The 17,907-nt window shown below is 45.9% G+C and overlaps 1 protein-coding gene across 2 annotated transcripts in view; it reads right to left on the reverse strand.

The window, feature by feature from the left end:
• Nucleotides 1-6,823: 6,823 nt before the first annotated feature.
• The window catches only part of ATP1A1 (ATPase Na+/K+ transporting subunit alpha 1), a 30,935-nt gene continuing 19,851 nt past the window's right edge, over nt 6,824-17,907 (reverse strand). The window contains exons 12-23 of one of the 2 annotated variants that reach the window (XM_004420616.3): nt 17,242-17,434; nt 15,457-15,632; nt 14,327-14,463; nt 13,322-13,472; nt 12,559-12,727; nt 12,260-12,414; nt 11,765-11,888; nt 10,290-10,435; nt 10,043-10,173; nt 9,674-9,775; nt 7,624-7,715; nt 6,916-7,182 (exon numbers count right to left, since the gene is read on the reverse strand). In XM_004420616.3, coding sequence (XP_004420673.1) covers nt 7,154-7,182; nt 7,624-7,715; nt 9,674-9,775; nt 10,043-10,173; nt 10,290-10,435; nt 11,765-11,888; nt 12,260-12,414; nt 12,559-12,727; nt 13,322-13,472; nt 14,327-14,463; nt 15,457-15,632; nt 17,242-17,434 — 1,605 coding nt within the window. In that variant the 3' untranslated portion in view covers nt 6,916-7,153. Of the gene's footprint in view, nt 7,183-7,623; nt 7,716-9,673; nt 9,776-10,042; nt 10,174-10,289; nt 10,436-11,764; nt 11,889-12,259; nt 12,415-12,558; nt 12,728-13,321; nt 13,473-14,326; nt 14,464-15,456; nt 15,633-17,241; nt 17,435-17,907 lie in introns of both variants that reach the window. The other variant, XM_087444900.1, reaches the window with a different exon arrangement.

Genomic DNA, 17,907 nt, shown 5'->3' on the forward strand with positions numbered 1-17,907 from the left:
CCATGGCCACCAGAACCAGGCAATCAAGTGATGTCCCCTGGGCAGCAGCACAAAAACCAGAGGACCAGACACATGTACAAGCTCCTTACTGGGAGAGACTGGTGCTCTGGAGCATGGCAGAGGGAGAGCAAAAAGAATGTGCCCACACACCAAGGATTAGATATGTATTTAATTAGAAGCCTGCCCTTCAGGCTGATGCTTTAATATAGGCAAATAAGCCTCTTTTACATAAAGTTCTGGTGCCTTTCATAATTTTTCTTTTTTCTTTTTTTTTGTGAGGAAGATCAGCCCTGAGCTGTGCTAATCCTCCTCTTTTTGCTGAGGAAGACTGGCTCTGAGCTAACATCTATTGCCAATCCTCCTCCTTTTTTTTTTCTCCCCCCAAAGCCCCAGTAGATAGTTGTATGTCATAGTTGCACATCCTTCTAGCTGCTGTATGTGGGACACAGCCTCAGCATGGCCGGAGAAGCGGTGCGTTGGTGTGCGCCCGGGGTTCCGAACCTGGGCCGCCAGTAGCGGAGTGCGCGCACTTAACCGCTAAGCCACGGGGCCAGCCCCTCTGGTGCCTTTCAGTAGGCTGACTCTGCACTGCTTCCTGGGCAAGTGAGTCCATGCAGGAGCCCTTGAGCTATTTCTCAGTTCTCTATGGCCTTGTAAGTCTCATGGACACAAGCCCCATTGGCTTTCAAAGCTAGATGTTATGGAGGTTAGTTTCTCAGGTACAGGTTTTAAAAGTTGAGGTGCCCAATGTGGGGTTCACTTCTCATGGAGAAGCTCTGGGTTTTGAGTTCCCTCTCTATTGTGAGTTGCCGTACTGGAGGTGGAGTTTATGGCAAGATTGGGTCTCAGCCTCTACTACCTGCTTTGATGTGGGTTGTTCCTTGTTTGCCGGTTGTAGAGAAGTTGCTCAGCTAGTGTTTAGTTTTTTTCTGAGGAAATTGTTCCACATGTAGCTGTAGATTGGGTGTATATGATGTGGAAGGAAGTGAGTTCAGGATCTTCCTTCATTGCCATCTTGAACTGGAACCCATCTTTCTCTTTAAATAGGGAGTATTGGCCACTGTGCTAAATGCCAACCTCTCTTTTTAAGGCACTGTGCTGAGCACGATGGATAAAATGGAAAAGAACAGACAGGCTTCTGGACCTCATGGAATTTACAGATCAGCCAGGAAAAATGGATATTAAATTAAAACAGGCGTTCTTCGGAGATATTGTGGGTTCAGTTCCAGACCACTGCAATAAAGTGAATATCACAAAAAGTGAGTCACACAAATTTTTTTTTCCCAGTGAATATAAAAGTTATAGTTACCTTATACTGTTGTCTATTAAGTGTGCAATAACGTTATGTCTAAAAAAAGTACATATCTTAATTTAAAAATACGTTATTGCTTAAAAGTGCTAACCATTATCAGCCTTCAGTGAGTCATAATCTTCATGTTGGTGGACGATGTTGCCTCCATGTTGATGGCTGCTGACTGATGAAGGCGGTGGTTGCTGAAGGTTGGGGTGGCTGTGGCAATTTCTGAAAATAAACCATGAAGTTTGCTGCATTGATCGACTCTTCCTTTCATGAATGATTTCTCTGTAGCATGCGTTGCTGTTTGATAGCATTTTACCCACAGTAGAACTGCTTTCAAAATTGTTGTTAATCCTCTGAAACCCTGCTGCTGCTTTATCAACTAAGTTTATGTAATATTATAAATCCCTTGTCATTTCGACAGTCTTTGCAGCATCTTCGCCAGGAGTAGATTCCATCTCAAGAAACCACTTTCTTTGCTTATCCATAAGAAGCAACTCCTCATCTGTTGAAGTTTTATCATGAGATGCAGTAACTCAGTTACATCTTCAGGCTCCACTTCTACTTCTAGTTCTCTTGCTATATATATCCACCATATCTGCAGTTACTTCCTCCACTGAAGTCTTGAACCCCTCAAAGTCATCCCTGAGGATTGGAATCAACTTCTTCTAAACTCCTGTGAGTTTTGATATTTTGACCTCTTCCTGTGCATTGTCCCACGAATGTTCTTAATGGCATCTAGAGTGGTGAATCCTTTCCAGAAGGTTTTCAATTTACTTTGCCCAGATCCATCAGAGGAATCACTATCTATGGCAGCTATAGCCTTATGAAATGTATTTCTTAAACAGTAAGACTTGAAAATAGAAATTACTTCTTGATCCATGGTCTGCAGAATGGATGTTGTTTTAGTAGGCATGAAAACAACATTAATCTCATTGTAAATTTCCATCAGAGCTCTTGGGTGACCAGGTGCATTGTCAATGAGCAGTTAATATCATCAATATTTTGAAAGGAATCTTTTTTTCTGAGCAGTAAGTCACAACAGTGGGCTTAAAATATTCAGTAAACCATGTTGGAAACAGATGTGCTGTCCCCTAGGCTTCACTGTTCCATTTATAAAGCACAGACAGAGTAGATTTAGCATAATTCTTAAAGGCCCTAAGATTTTGGGAATGGTAAATGAGCATTGGCTCCAACTTAAAGTTACCTGCTGCATTAGCCCTAACAAGAGAGTCAGACTGTCCTTTGAAGCTTTGAAGCCAGGCACTGACTTCTCCTCTCTAGCTATGAAAGTCCTAGATGGCATCTTCTTCCAATATAAGGCTGTTTTGTCTACACTGAAAAATCTGTTGTTTAGTGTAGCCACCTTCATTAATTATCTTAGCTAGATCTCTGGATAACTTGCTGCAGCTTCTACATCAGCCCTTGCTACTTCACCTTGCAGTTTTACATTATGGGGAACCCAGACATGTCCAAGGACTTGTGTCCCTTTCAGTGTCTCTGTGTCTCTTTGTAGATCCTCATCTTCTTTACCTTTTATTGTCACTTGCCATGGTCTCCTGCTCAACTTCGTGACATCCTAGTTCCATGCATGACTCATTCTTAATAGTCTCCAATTTCCAACTTCAAAGTCTTGAGAGAGAGGGGGAGGGTCTAACTCATAGATTGCTGGCAAGCCTGGGCATGGATTTCCCTTCCAGTGAAATGTCAGCCCTGATCTAAGAAACAGGTATTCAAGGTGAGGGCGAAATTTTAAAAATATGGCTGCTTGGGCAGCAGAAAAATCTGGTAATCAACATTCATTAATTCAACAAGTACTGATCGTGCCAGATGTTGGGGAGGGTATGGCCTGGTCCGTGTGCTCAGGAACTTGTAGTCTAACAGGGAACACACTAAACAGGTGTAAGCACTACACTAAGGTGTGCAAAAACAAGGGCCCACTGAGCCTTTCCCAGGGAGGAAAGGCCTGAATGGTATCCAGAAAGGTGAGTCAATTAGACGGGAGATTGTTGGTTGGGCTGGGGGTGGGGGGATGGGCTGGAAAGGAGATGCCAAGGGGACTTGTAGGATGGCCAAGGATGCAGTGGGTAGCACATTAGGGATTGCCCAGGAGTTTGAACGGCTGAGCAGAGATGGGTTTATGTGCTGGGGTCCAGAGTGAAGACACGAATGGTAGAGAGGCAGCTAAGTGGAGCTTGAAGGATTGGGTAGACCAATGGCTCCCAAATTTTGACATGCATTATAATCATCTGTACTCTTTATTTCCTTCTCTTTTTTTTTTTAAATTTTTTTTTATAGTTTTTATTTATTTTTTTCCCCCCAAAGCCCCAGTAAATAGTTGTGTGTGTCATAGCTGCGCATCCTTCTAGTTGCTGTATGTGGGACGCAGCCTCAGCATGGCTGGAGAAGCAGTGCGTCGGTGCGTGCCCGGGATCCAAACCCGGGCCACCAGCAGCGGAGCACGTGCACTTAACCACTAAGCCACGGGGCTGGCCCAGGATTCTTTATTAAAACAGATTGCTGAGTCTCACCCCCAGAGTTTCTGATCAGTCTGTCTAAATTAGAATGTGCATTTCTAATAAGTTCAGGTGATGCTGGTCTAGAGACAATACTTAGAGAACTACTGGATTAGAGGAAGGCAGAAATTAAGGAGACCTAGAGGAGGCTGTTGCAGATGTCCAGGCGTGAAGGGCAGTGGCTATAAAGAAAAGGATTTATTGAGCACCAGCCACTGTGCTAATCTCTTTAATCTCACTTAATCCCTTTAACAACTCTGAAACGTCATCCTTACTCTAGAGTAAATGAAGCACAAAGAGACTAAATTCTGTGTCCAGGGTCAGTCAGTGAACGACTGTGTCTAAGCTAAGACACGAATCCCGTGTTCTCAGCCATCACACTGGAATCCACAGTGGCTGGTGATTGGCTGGGTGGTGGTGGGGGCCCCAGCAAGGTAAGGGGGACAGAAGTCTCACATGACTTCCAGGTTTCTGACTTGGGCAACAGGGTGATGGTGTCATTGCCTAGAGCATGTTCATTTTGAGATACCTCAAACTCGGGTTTGTCAGTGCGGTTAAGACTAGTGTGCTGTGCTTTTTCTGTACAAATATAGATGTCCAGGAGACAACTGGATTCATGGGTCTGGGGCTCAGGAGACAGGACCAGGTTGAAGAGTTGGAAAGCATCACGTAGGTGATGTGGCATTGTGAAACCCCAGGAGGAATATGAAGCAGGCAGAGAGAAGGGGGTGGGGACCACCCTGAGGAGACTAACAGCCAAGCAGCAGGTGAGGAGGCTGAAAGCTAAGGAGTGGGCAGCCGCCATGACAGAAAGACAAGGTGTCTGGCTTCAGGACGCGCGTGATGGAGGCAGAGGTGTCGCAGAGGCCAAGGAAGGACTGGGAAGTGCCCACTGGATTTAAGAATCAGGTCAGTGGCCACCTCCTCCAGGACAATTTCGGTGGACTAGTGTTAATGGGAGCCATAGGGGGAGGCAGAGGGATGATTGGGAGGTGAGCAACTAGAGGGAAGAAGTGAAGGCTACTCTTTTTAGAAGCTTGTCCATGAAAGGAAGGAGTGAGAGCTCGAGATGGGGGTAAGGGTGTTGAAAATCACCGGCGAGAGCCCAGGTATTGAGGTGGCCAAATGGGCGTGCGGTCAAGTGTCAGGAGGGCCTTACAGGGGGTGGTCAGGAGGGTTCAGATGCAGATTTGTGGGGGTGGACAGTAGCTGGGGTCCGGATTCAGGAGCTGTTTCTGCTATTGTTCTGGAGTGATTTTTAGCTACTACTGACAGGGCTCACGTGCGCATTTAGGTGTGAAGAGGTGGAAATGGGAGCCCAGGCACTCGTTCTTGCTGCTTTTAGAAAGCTTGTAAAGATCTGGCCCATTAAAACTGTTTTTGGTACCAGCTTTACTCATCACTTATCAGCTTTCTCTAGATCAAACATTTGGCTATAAAACTCTTTAGTCAAAAAAGGATTGTCCAATAGAAAAGGGCAGGATGTTCTGGTGGAAATGGGGTGGGGGTTCCCTTGGCCCTGCTCTTCCCCCCGCCCTCACTCTGGGGAGTTCCTGAGGTCTAGGGCTGCTGAGCAGTCTAAGGCCTGGCTAGGAAGCTATCTGGGGTCACCTCCAGAATCTGCGGTCTCAGGCTGCTTCAAATTCTTTTACGTCAGGGAATACCCATGACCTTCATCACAGTAGTCTGTGTTCCCTGGTCAACTCTCCAGGGGTGCCAGGAAACAGACACGCAGGGAGTAGGGGTGGGGACAGCAAACCTGACAAGGCAGTGGCAGTCCAAGCACATGAGGACCTGATTACCACTTGTCCCACAGCCCTCTAATCTTGAGATCTTCGTTAGTTTTTGAGCTTCATCCTAGTCTCTTTATGTTGGGCTGAACAAATGGCTCTTTAAAGACGACTTGCCTACAAGCATAGAGCTCATCCCAGAGGAAAGTGCCCCAAGAAAGGAGGGAAGAACTGGTGGGTTAGACAAAGAAATCACACCACCTGGCCCTCCCCGTTCCTCCAGCTGGAGGGGCTGGGGGACAGTGAGTATTTCCCTTCCTCTCCCATCTGCATGGCTCGGAGGTGAGCAGCACTCAAGAGGCATGAACAATGAATTAAGCTTTTCAGAGAAAAAAATACTTGAACCCAATCTATGCTCATCTGGCAGATCATGGTCACTGTTGGGTGCTAGAGGTAAGGTAAGGACTCCTTGTTGTGTCTGCCTGAAACCAGGACAGCCTGGAAGTACGTGTAGTTAACAGCACTCAGGCTGGACTACCGAGCAGTGAGACTGAGAGGGGCCTTATACACTAAGCCTTTGAAAGCAGGTATTCTCAGACTTGACCTTGAGTAAGCAGATCTTTCCCCTTTTTTCTTAAGCGCCTTTTGGCACATAACCACTTTCTGAACTAGAGCTATCTGATGCTGAATTAGGGACACGTTATGTGGAAGGGAAGCACTTTCTGATGTGCACACATGCCCCGGCAGACTGTGTAGACACAGGTTTCTGCCTCTCAGACAAACCTTGCTCTCGAGACAGTTGAGGCTGTTGTGATGTGAGAGACACAGCAGGTGGGCTGAGGGGCTGTGACTAGGACAAGGAAGAGAAGGGCCTCCTCTGGCGTTTAGTATACTCTGTGGCTCTGAAAGTCCTTCTCGTGATGTGTCTCTGTCAGGAAGCAGACGTTAAGGCAGCAGGTGGAGTTACAGCCATACCACCCGAGGCAGCCTCACAGGAAAACAGGTCAGGTAGGCACATCTATTCAGAATAAGAGGACGGGCAAAAAGCTTCCTCTAATCAGTGGTTCTCAAACTTAAATTGAATCAGAATCACCTGGAGAGCTTATTAAACCAGACTGTTGGTTAGCTTTTGTTCAGTGGGTCTGGGTTTGCTGGGCTAACAAGTTCCCTGGTGACGCTGATGAAGCTGTAGTCCAGGGCCTCACACGCTGGGAACCACAGCTCCAGATCCATCTCACACAGACATCTGGACCACAGAAGTGATGAGGACACAAGGCAAATTCCATTATAATAGCCATCTTTATTTGTAAAAATCCAGATATAAAATGTATTCTTTCAGTCTTTCCGAGTTTTCCTTTTTACAAAAACAAAAAGGCACATAAAAACCTTCCCCGCTGTCATTCCCACTGACGGATGTTTTTCAGGCAGCCCTCCCCCCTCCCCCCATATAGCTACATGCTTCATTCCAAGATGTCTTGCTTCCCCCACATGCTTCGGTGCTTTCCTACCAGGGTAGAGTTCCGAGTTCCAAGACTGAAGTACACAAAGAGGGGGTGGGTGAGGGGTGCAGAGAGAGTGGCATGATGCTCCACGGCGTGCAGGACGGGGCTCTAGTAGTAGGTTTCCTTCTCCACCCAGCCTGCGGGCAGTAAAGGGACAGACAAAGATAGGCTGCAGTGAGTCTTCCCTGCTCCAGCTAACAGAGGGTAACAAAGCCAACGTGGGTGGAGGATGGGGGTGTTAACCCAAATTCAATATAGGACCTCAACTGTATTTATTTACATGTTTTTAGGAAGAACGTGTTAACTGGAAAGATGGTTTAGATATCTGACCAAGTTTCCACTGTATCATATTTGGTTTGTATTTTAAAGTCTAAAAGATGATTAGTTCTGAAACCTTAACTGAGCTACCTTCTGAGGATGGGACTGTAATTGTTTACCAGTGGCTGGTCTGCTGGCCTTAGCCAATCAGATGGATCCCGGAGGGAGCCCAGACACATCAAAGGAAACATAACAAAAGCCCACAGAACTACAGCCCTTCCCACTCCACCCCCAGCCCAAGTGAAAATGCCTGTAATTACCGCCAGGGCGTCGCCTAATGATGAGTTTTCTGACTTCATCATACACGAAGATGAGAAGAGAGTAGGGGAAGGCACAGAACCACCAGGTAGGTCTGGAAATGGAACCAGGTACCAATTTACACATGAACACATGCAAATGCCTTAAGAACAGACGGCTGCTCTGTGTGCCCAGGGCCTAGAGAGGCAGAAGAAACCACACTGCAGTCTTTATAAAGGAATCCCCTGCCCATCTTCAGTTTGGTTTTTTTCTACGTTTGGTTTGTAGGGCGAGTGCGGTCAATTTTCTGTTCACCATCCCACAGGGACTGGGCACTTTAAGTGTTTAAGAAGCTCAAGGGTATGTGTCTGATGTCCTGGCATTTGAAGATCAACAACTGCCAGTATGGGTCAAAACCAGTTATCTATCTCCTGAATTTGGTCTCTGATGATGGAACTGGGACAGTCAGCTGTCTGTTCTGGGTCCTAGACGTGGAGAATGAGAAAAGCTGAGCCCTAACAGAGATCAGAGGCCTTCTGGAGCCCAGAGGCTGCTGCCGCAGTCCCCAGCCTGGAGACAGGCTCCCTGGGCAGCCCCTGTGGGAGGGCCGAGCTTTCCTGACTACCAGCTTCTGCAGTAAACATGTGAGGAGGGCAGTCCTAGGGCAGAGCTCTGGCAATCTCCTTCTCTGTCTGTCCTGTGTGTCCTCCACAGCAGCTAAATGATGACCTTGTTTGATTCAGGCACCAGAGTAAATCACCTTCCAAACTGAAGGAACAAGTTCTCTACTCACAGCAAGATGTCCTGAGGCACTACCCTATTTTAGTGTGGTTTTCCATTTCTAAAAGAAATGGATTCTCTGATTCCCCTAGCCTCTTCTTGATAAACAATGGCCCAAGGTGACAGAACTCAACTTGGACACGGCTTGCCCCTGTTATACGCCAGCTCTGTGCAGGGTGCTGGAGATATAAAGTCAAAGATACTGTGGCCCATGCCTTTATAATCTCGTGGGGAGCAGAAATGACATATAAGAAGCAATGCAACTGCACATGTCCAAGAGGGTGAGATCACATGGGGACAAGCTTCGAAGAAATCAGCGCTGAAGGATTACCAGGATTGATGGGGTAGGAGGGAACAGCTTTACCAAATACATAAGGAGAGGAAGAGAATATTGAGTTCACCTAACATAAGCTTGGATGGGTACAAGCTAAGATTAGAGAGACAAGTTGGGACAATAATGAGATAGACCCTAGATGCCAGGTTACCCTGCACCACAGACCATGTCTGCACACACCCAGCAGGAAGCCAATGACGCCAATGGGGTTTGGTTACTTTAGGGATGAGATCAGTGAAAGGAGGAGATGGCAACAGGCTAGCTGAGAGAGAGTCTAGATGGGTCTGAGCAAGGACAGGGAGAATGACGTTTTAAATCAAAAGCTTGTGTCCTATGGGTCCCACGTTCTGTGGCTTAGCATATTTTAATCGAGTTACAGCTGCTTAACCAGTTAGCAGACACCACCAAACACCCTCAATGTTTCAAAACGCTACTGGAGTTTGTGGTAAACCCTGTATGTGAGAATTCAGGTTTATCAGAGGTGCAAGGTCATTCACTGCGTTTAAGGCCAGTCCAGTTCTGATCAGACTAGTGGTCAGCTTCCTCTGATCAACTCTGATCGACTGTAAAGTAAGAGTGACCTCAGATCTGCTTCTCCAACCCTCTTCCTTTTGAACCTGGGTCCCCAGACTCCAGGAGACTGCCAGTTGGCCTCTAAAGACAATGGGACTATGGCTGTGGGGGACCTGAGTGCTCAGCAGTTAGCTGGTGAGCAAGCCCAAGGTACCAGAGCCTGTCTGGCCCCATCTTGGGCCAAATCCTTTAAGCACTGGCTATGGTCACCAAGTCTCTGGATTTGCTAGATTTATGGACAAATCAGGCCTTCCTAATTTTCCAATCCATAGGAATTCTTGTACATGCCACCCAAAAGTTCTGAAAATGATAGCTACTCATGAATGTCATGAGAGGAAAAGCCATACTATTTCATAGTTTTTGCAGCTAGAAGAAGATGGACTTACTTGAGGGGATACATCCTCAGGGCCACACCCATTCCAGGGCAGTAGGAAAGGAAGGCAGCAAGGGCCGTCTCTTCGAAGAGGCCAAATATTAGGATCTTGTTCCTAAAATCAAGGGAGGAAATAGCTTAAAAAATGCAAATAGAAATTTTTCTTCTAATGCTATGCATTAAATGGCAGATCAATGTCTTTATGTACTAGTTGTACTCATGAATTTGCAAATTACATTTTGCTTCCTGTATTAGCTCCAAAAACTAGAGATTCCAGAAACTTTGCCACATGTGCCAGCTGCTGCTGGGGTTTTTGTGAAGGGTTTAGAAGTCACCAGACCCCTTCTCTGAGCCAGGACCCTTGACTATCCTCTCTACTCACTTCATCCCCTGCTGGAAGACTGAGTTCCTCCTGGTCTTGCAGATGACCAAGTCGGCCCACTGCACCACCACGATACTGACGAAGAAGGCTGTGTGGCATGTGAACTCCACGATCTTCCTCTGTTCGTAGGTCTGAAATGCAAAAGGCAGACAGATGGGCCTGGCTCTTCACCCACATGGCCAGTGGCCGTGTGGCTAATGTCCTCGGGGGCCTGAGGAGCTCTAGCACTGGTCAGGCCCTCACTCACCCACTGCTGCCCGTAGCTATCCTCCACGTCGTTGATCCAGCGGTCATCCCAGTCCACTCGGAGCCCCAGCAGGTGAATTGGGAGGAAGCCGTTCTCAGCCAGAATCACAAAGTAGGTGAAGAAGCCGCCGAGGGCCTGGATCATACCTAAGAGATTGGAAAAGCAACTTTAATGCTAGAACCTGGTACAAGGGCATCTCCACACACTGCATCTGATCACTACAGCAGGCCTGGGGGGCACTTAAGGGAGGTCTCTATCACTGGTTGGTAAAGGCTCAGGAGAGTTGCCCGGTCACCCACAGGCTATGACTGGCGGGGGGAGGACCCAGGGGCACACTACTCGCCTAGTGCCCTCTCCACTTTTTGACTCACTTTTTAGAGCTTAAAAGAAGACAAATGGACTTTGCTCTTAAACACCCACCTCCATTACTTGATCATCTGCCTCTATTAGGGCACGACCCTTAGGGGGAAAAATCCACTTCCCTATTTTTTAATCTCTGAAAAATTAATGACTTTTTTTCCATCTCTCGATTTTTACACATTGCCTTTTTTCCAGCCACTGTGGAAATAGTGAAATTGGTACTTTCTGACCCAACCCTCCTCCTCTCCCGCCCCTACTTTCAGGAGCCTTCTGCCCTGGCATCTCATCCAACCACGTTACCCTAAAGTCCTCGGGGAAGGATTTCATCCTATGCTCTGGACCTAGTCTTCCTTCTTATTAAAATTAGATCTTCCAGCTATCAGCCAGTTACTTTGTTGTCAGCAACTGTCAAATCAATCTGCCACATTTCCATAATGTACTAATCTGTTACATTTTACCCAAGTGTTCATAGCAATGCAACCCATTAATCCAGAAGAAGTTGGTCATGGTGGCCTCACCGGGTTCTCCTGAAGGAGACTAGGTGGAGGATTTAGGATCAAAGGGCATTTTCATTGCCCCCCACCTAGACCATCTGTTAGCTGGTCATGCTCCACTGGTGGAGGAGAAAATGAGCACTGGGGGTGCGGAGAGTCGGGGTACAGGGCCACCACTACTAGCCAAACCTTCAAACTCATGTAATTTCTTCAAAGCCCCACTCTCTATCCAAATTAGTGACAGTATGATACCATGTATCCCCAGGAAAAAACTGCCGTTGAGTTAATATGAGCAGTTCCCTCGAGCTGCGCCCGGTGTTGTGAAAGGCTCAGTGAGGAGGGGAGCCTCAGTTCTCAGGCAGAGCTGAGCCCAGTCGCAGGATGCTTGGTCTAAAGTTTCCACAAAGGAGTGACTGGGCCGACAGCAAAAGATTTCTTCTCACGGGAAAGAGAATCTAAAAAATCCCCGCAGTCTCACCCTATGTCATGGCTCATCCTAGATTTGCAAGTCACCCTAGATTTGAAGCCTCAGAAATCAACATATCTGAGGCAGACACCAACACTACAGATACCATAAATGTGCCAGCTTCCTGCTCAATGCCATGAGACGCGGTGGCTCACCAATTTGCCCGTAGGCCATGCTGATCAGCCGCTCGTTCACAAGTTTGTCTGTCTGGGGGTTTCTGGGCTGTCTCTTCATGATGTCGCTCTCAGCTTGCTCATAAGCCAGGGAGATGGCAGGGACCTGGGGAGAAGGGGTGAGAAGGGATTTAAAGTTATCAAATACCAGAAAGTTGATGATATTGTGAACCTTTTGTTATAAAATTCTTGCCCTCCCTTTTAAATATCTGTTTTTCATACCACGAGATGATATTACAGGTCCCATGGGGAAAAAAACACAGCAAAATTGTACAAAGGCAAGAATCCTATCTGATAAATAGGTGTTGATGCTTGCTTTGAAGAATAACAACACTGATTCTTTGATGCTGAGGCTGCAACACATACTGGATATCGTTACTGAGAACTGCTTTTCCTAAGGGTGGCCACGTGGACCCCAGGAGGACAGTAGTGAGCACTAATGCCACACCATGATGTGAAGCTGTGATGTTCACTTACCATGTCTGTGCCCAAGTCAATGCAGAGGATGGTGACAGTCCCCAGGGGTAGTGGAATGTTCGCAATAATAAATATCAGGAATGGGGTGATCTCTGGAATGTTACTGGTCAGGGTGTAGGCAATGGATTTCTTCAAGTTATCAAAGATCAGACGACCTATGAAAGCAAAATATTTTTACTGTGTAACTTAGAGAACAGCAGACTAGAAACTGCAGATATGCAGTAAGTGTACAGAAATGGATACTGACTGGCAGAATCTGGATGAGTTTTTGGTAAACACTTTAAATAGAGCACTCTCACCTTCCTCAACTCCAGTCACAATTGAGGCAAAGTTGTCATCCAAAAGAATCATGTCAGCAGCTTGCTTAGACACGTCTGAGCCAGCAATCCCCATCGCAACCCCAATGTCCGCCTTCTTCAAAGCTGGAGAGTCATTGACACCATCGCCAGTTACAGCCACGATAGCACCCTACCAGACAAAGAACAGAGAGGGGTTCGTAAGAATCATGCAGTCTAGAGATGGAAGTGAGAGGAACGCCTCCAGTTGCCCCTCCTCATTACAGACACTGCTCCTTTCCCACAGACTCGATGGAGTCTCAGAATCGTCTCAGCCAAGAACCCACAGAGCCGCTACCCAACAACAAAATGCAGGAGTGACAACAAACGTATTCCCTGCTTATTAACAACGGCTACTCAAAGTCATGGCTTTGGTGAGTGGAGCTCTAGGAAACCCCCTTCCTTTAGGCACAACCCTAGGTCTTTTCAAGGTATGGGACGATAGTCTCCTGGCCATTCACGTCTCCGATGTAGACATCAGGAGCCTGTACTGCTACTCCAGGCAAGTGCTGAGGATCAGACTCTGGGCCACGGTGAAGACTTGTAAAGTGTGTGTCTACTAAACCATTATCAAGTCACCCTTCTCTCTGTGCCTGGAGCTTCTCACTGGCACATATACACTGAATCTGAGAAGAGCTGGGTCGTGTTTCCACCACTGTTGCTTTGTGTTTTGTTTTTACTGGAACTGCAATCACTGAGGTCAGTGGTGCCTGAGAGAGCCACTGACCTGTCTCTGGCAGCCTTCCACAATGATAAGCTTCTGCTGAGGGGAGGTCCTGGCAAACACAATCTCGGTGTGGTGCTTCAAAATCTCATCCAGCTGCTCAGAGGTCATGTCCTTCAGATCACTCCCATGAACCACGCAGGCCTTGGCATCTCTAGGATTAGGACCGAAAAGAAAGGTCACCCGTCCCTTCACCAGCATGACGCTCAAAACCAAAAGAGGATGTTGTTATATTATGCAAAACACTTAGTAAACAATACAAAGCAAGAGGGAATTTGCCCCACCACATAAAGCTATTATCTGTGCAGTATTTTACAGCTTACAAAGCATTTTCATATACATTATTTCAGTCAAGACTCGAAACAACCTGTGAGGCAGGCCTGTCTGGCACTTTCCTCTATAAAAGACATGTTGAAATAGTACGACCAAGTTTTATAGACAGTGGCAGAGCTGATCAAAGACCAAACCCTCCACTACCCCCAAAGTAGGGTGAGGGGACCCTAAACCCTAACAAACCTTAAAAACAAAACTAATTTGTTTCCATTATCTATTTTACCTCATTAACAAAATTTTTCTTTTCTTGGCCTGAAGCACCTGGGCAATTGTGCCTTCCCCACTTTATTTTGTTAGTGTGCACCTGGAAACTGACTAGGTGCTAGGCGCCAGGTAGCACAGCTCGGTGGTTAACAGCATGGAGTCGGAAGCTAGACTGCGTGTGCATGACGTGACTAAGCTTCAGCTTCCCTGCCCTGCAAAGTGGGAATAATACCCGTCTTACCAGCTTATGGCATCAAGAGCTTAGAGCAGTAAGCACCATCTAATGTTGGTTATTATGATGTGCTCTTATTGAAAACCCTCCTTCGGAACAAGGTTGCTTTCTGGAACGGTAGGAGCATTCCCCATTCAGAGCAAGGCTACAAGCAAACTATTACAGAACCAAGCTGAAGATTTCCAACTACCACCATTTGCACATTCAAGGCAGACTGTGCTTTGAGCTTCCTGCCTTACCTGGGGTTCACCTGGCTCACTGGGATGTTGAGGCGGGCAGCAATGTCTTCTACGGTCTCATTGCCTTCTGAGATGATGCCTACACCTTTTGCAATGGCTTTGGCTGTGATAGGATGGTCTCCAGTGACCATGATGACCTGCAACAAGAAACATGACAATTTACTGAATGCAGCTGTGGAGCAAATGACCTTAAAAAGGCTTATTAAATAGGCAAGAGTAAATATTAAGGATGATTCAGCTTGGGATATCAAAAGGAATGCAAATATAAAACAATAAACATTAGCCAAAAGTATAAACATATGTGTTCACAGAAAGAAAACACCAAGCCAACACCCAGATTTCACCTTGGTGCATGATCACAGAGGATACAGAATATCGACTTTTCCATTTACCGAGTCATATAAAAATATTCAAATTTACTAAAACCAGCAAAAAATGATAAAAATCTGATGCTGTGGGACTACAGGGTGAAAATGCCACATATTGCTGGTCAGCATCCTCAAACTGGCCCAATTTTGGGGGGAGAGCAACGTGTAACAAGACTTCAAAATTCTTACTCTTTTTGACCCAATGACTATATTTAGAAGAATATACTTAGAAGAATATAATCAAATATAACCAAAGTGATGGGGGAATAATTTTTACAGAGCTTTTCAGGGCTGTATTACTCATGAGAATGAAAAAGAAAAACACTCAGCAACAAGGAAGACTAAACAAACCACACTGCATTAGGGCACCTGCATCGTAGCCTGAGACTTAAAAACAGATAGAAGTACCCTAAACATTCATTAAAAAACCCGCGAATTGAAAACACAGAAGATATGCCATTCACTGCATGAAGCATATTAATTTAGAATAATGCAAGTAATTCAAAATTTAAAACCTTACCAACTCTTTAGCTCTTTTTAATTCACTTGTATTTCTTCCCCCAAAAATTGTTTTTTTCTAAATCCTTCATCTACCGTTTACACCAACATTTTAATACTATCTGGTCTTTTCTGCTGGTAACTGAAGCTTTGGAGGTGAGAATACTCCAGGCGAGAAAACCAGCTGGCCCCAGGGACATCATCACTAAGGAGGGTGCCCAAAGGCACGAAGAGGCAACGCCAAGGAGGCAGACCGGGCGCTACCTTAATTCCAGCACTCCGACATTTGCCCACGGCGTCGGGAACAGCAGCGCGAGGCGGGTCAATCATGGAGATGAGTCCAACAAAGCAGAGATTATCAAGAGGGAAATTCACATCATCAGTGTCAAACTGGAATCCTTCGGGAAACTGTTCGTCTGGCAGGAAAAAGTGGCAGAAACCTGAAAGGAGGGCAGGGAGCCTGTGAGGATTTTCAGAAATGGAGGCAGCAGCAGGACAACAAGCAGCTTATTATCCACACTGTCCACCTTTTACTGAATGTTTGGTTTGGACTATTTAAGTCTAGTTTTATAACAGAATGAAGGTTTCGTTTAACATTTATGAATGGCATAGAGAGTCAATGAAAGAAAAAACATGCAAAAGACAGAACCCATCACCAAGCCTTAAAGGAAGAGGAACTGTTTCATGTGGAGAAGACTGAAGGATGACACCAATTCTGAGCACCAGGAATTCATGGTTCTAGACCTGCCCACTCTCTTACTTAGATTTGGCAAATCATGTAAGTATTCGTCTCGGCTTCCCTCTCTGGAAAAATCGAGGCCACATCTCTGCTCACTCTTCATTTAACTGAAATATCTCAGTGCTGCCATCATGCTAGCTATTTTGAGGATAAATGTAGATCAGACACATTCTGCCCAAAGAGCTTATCACCTAGTACTATTGTTAATACAAGAATCACAATATTCAAGACATTCCTGGGGCCGGCCTGGTGGTACAGCGGTTAAGTGCGCACGCTCCGCTTCGGCAGCCCAGGGTTTGCAGCTTTGGATCCAGGCGTGCACCAATGCACTGCTTGTCAAGCCATGCTGTGGCGGCGTCCCATATAAAGTAGAGGAAGATGGGCACAGATGTTAGCCCAGGGCCAATCTTCCTCAGCAAAAAGAGGAGGATTGGCAACAGATGTTAGCTCAGGGCTGATTTTCCTCACCAAAAAAAAGACATTCCTTTCAATGTTGTAGGAAAGTTACAGCGTTCTTTAAAGTGGTATGAGGTGCCATGTGGGTTCAGAGAAGAGAGACTGTTTCTACTTTGGGGTGTAGAGGTGGGGAACCAAAAAACACTTAGAAGACAGTGACTTTTCAGTTGGATAGAGATGTAAGAAAGACACCTGAAGTTAGATGAGGGAGCAGGTATGAACCAAAATATGTGACCAGGCCATTAGTTCTAAGTTATCTAAGCTAAGGAGAATAAGAAGAATTACATAAATAATGAATTTTTATCTGTCATCCTACAAAATACTATCAATGCCACTTTCCCAATTATATTATACAATGGGTAACCTGTACTTCTAATCCACAGTGCCTGACAGAGGAGAAAGGCCAAAAGTTTACTGTCCGTCTAACCCATGAGCTGCCCATGTAAGTTCCCATGTACATTCACAACCATTCTGTGGCAGTCAGGAAATGGCTCTATTCTAGATGTCCTAGGAATTAATTAACTTTAATTTCACTAAGTTTACAGATCATGGACGTAGCAGCAAAGGTCGGAAAATAAAACTCCTCTTCTATTTTTTTTTTAGGCAAACAGAACTGACCAGTATGACATCCAAGTCTAAGTATGAGCTAGAAGCAAACCAGCAGGACTTTGTTGCCTGCAGCCCAATAAAACAAACGTTTCTCCAGCACTTGTTTTCAAAATGGGGGCAAATAAAGAAGCAAGAGGACTGCTCCAGAAAGGCTTACAGGGAGGTTAACAAGATACAGAGGTTAATACGATAACTTGCAACGGTCTCCTAGACTGGCTGGCTTTGTTACAAGGTTATCTGTGTACCTAGCACTCGCTCGCCAAGGCCGCCCAGCTCCAGGTAGGCGTTCTGAAAGGCGTCTTTGAGCTCCTCATCCAGCGGCTGCTCCTTGCCGTGCAGGAGAATAGAGCTGCAGCGGTCCAGGATCCTTTCTGGAGCACCTTTCATCACCAACAGGTGCCGGGGCTCAGCCGTGTTGGGGTTCTTATGGATGGACAACTGTAAAGGATTGTTGACATGTACACGTTGGATGGCTGGGTGTGGCAGGCCAGAGGGAAACAAAGCTCCCTTACTATTTCACATTTGCTACGGAAAAAACCAAGACGCCCTATTTCTGAACTTTGAAGTGCCCGATACCTCGTAACATACTTTGAATGTTACAGAAAAACAAGCATGATGATATACTCATAAATCCCTGACACACGTTCATATACAAAAAGAAAATTCGGGAACAAAGTGATTGACACACGCTTGTGCACCTACACCCCTACCTAGCCCCTCTCCATACACCCACTTCCACTCCAAACCACAAATAAATATTCAAACGGGCCCAAACAACATTTTAGGAGAGGCATCATCTATCCTACTGATATCCAAATAAATTAGGATTTTTCTACATGTAGTCAAGGGTAAAACTTAAAGCTTTCATAAAAAGTTTGAATGATTCACTTTTAGAAAGCATTTAAGCTTGT

The sequence above is a fragment of the Ceratotherium simum genome, chromosome 2, assembly GCF_057802395.1.
Source record: "Ceratotherium simum simum isolate JZ-2026a chromosome 2, ASM5780239v1, whole genome shotgun sequence".
NCBI classification, from domain to species: Eukaryota; Metazoa; Chordata; class Mammalia; order Perissodactyla; family Rhinocerotidae; genus Ceratotherium; species Ceratotherium simum.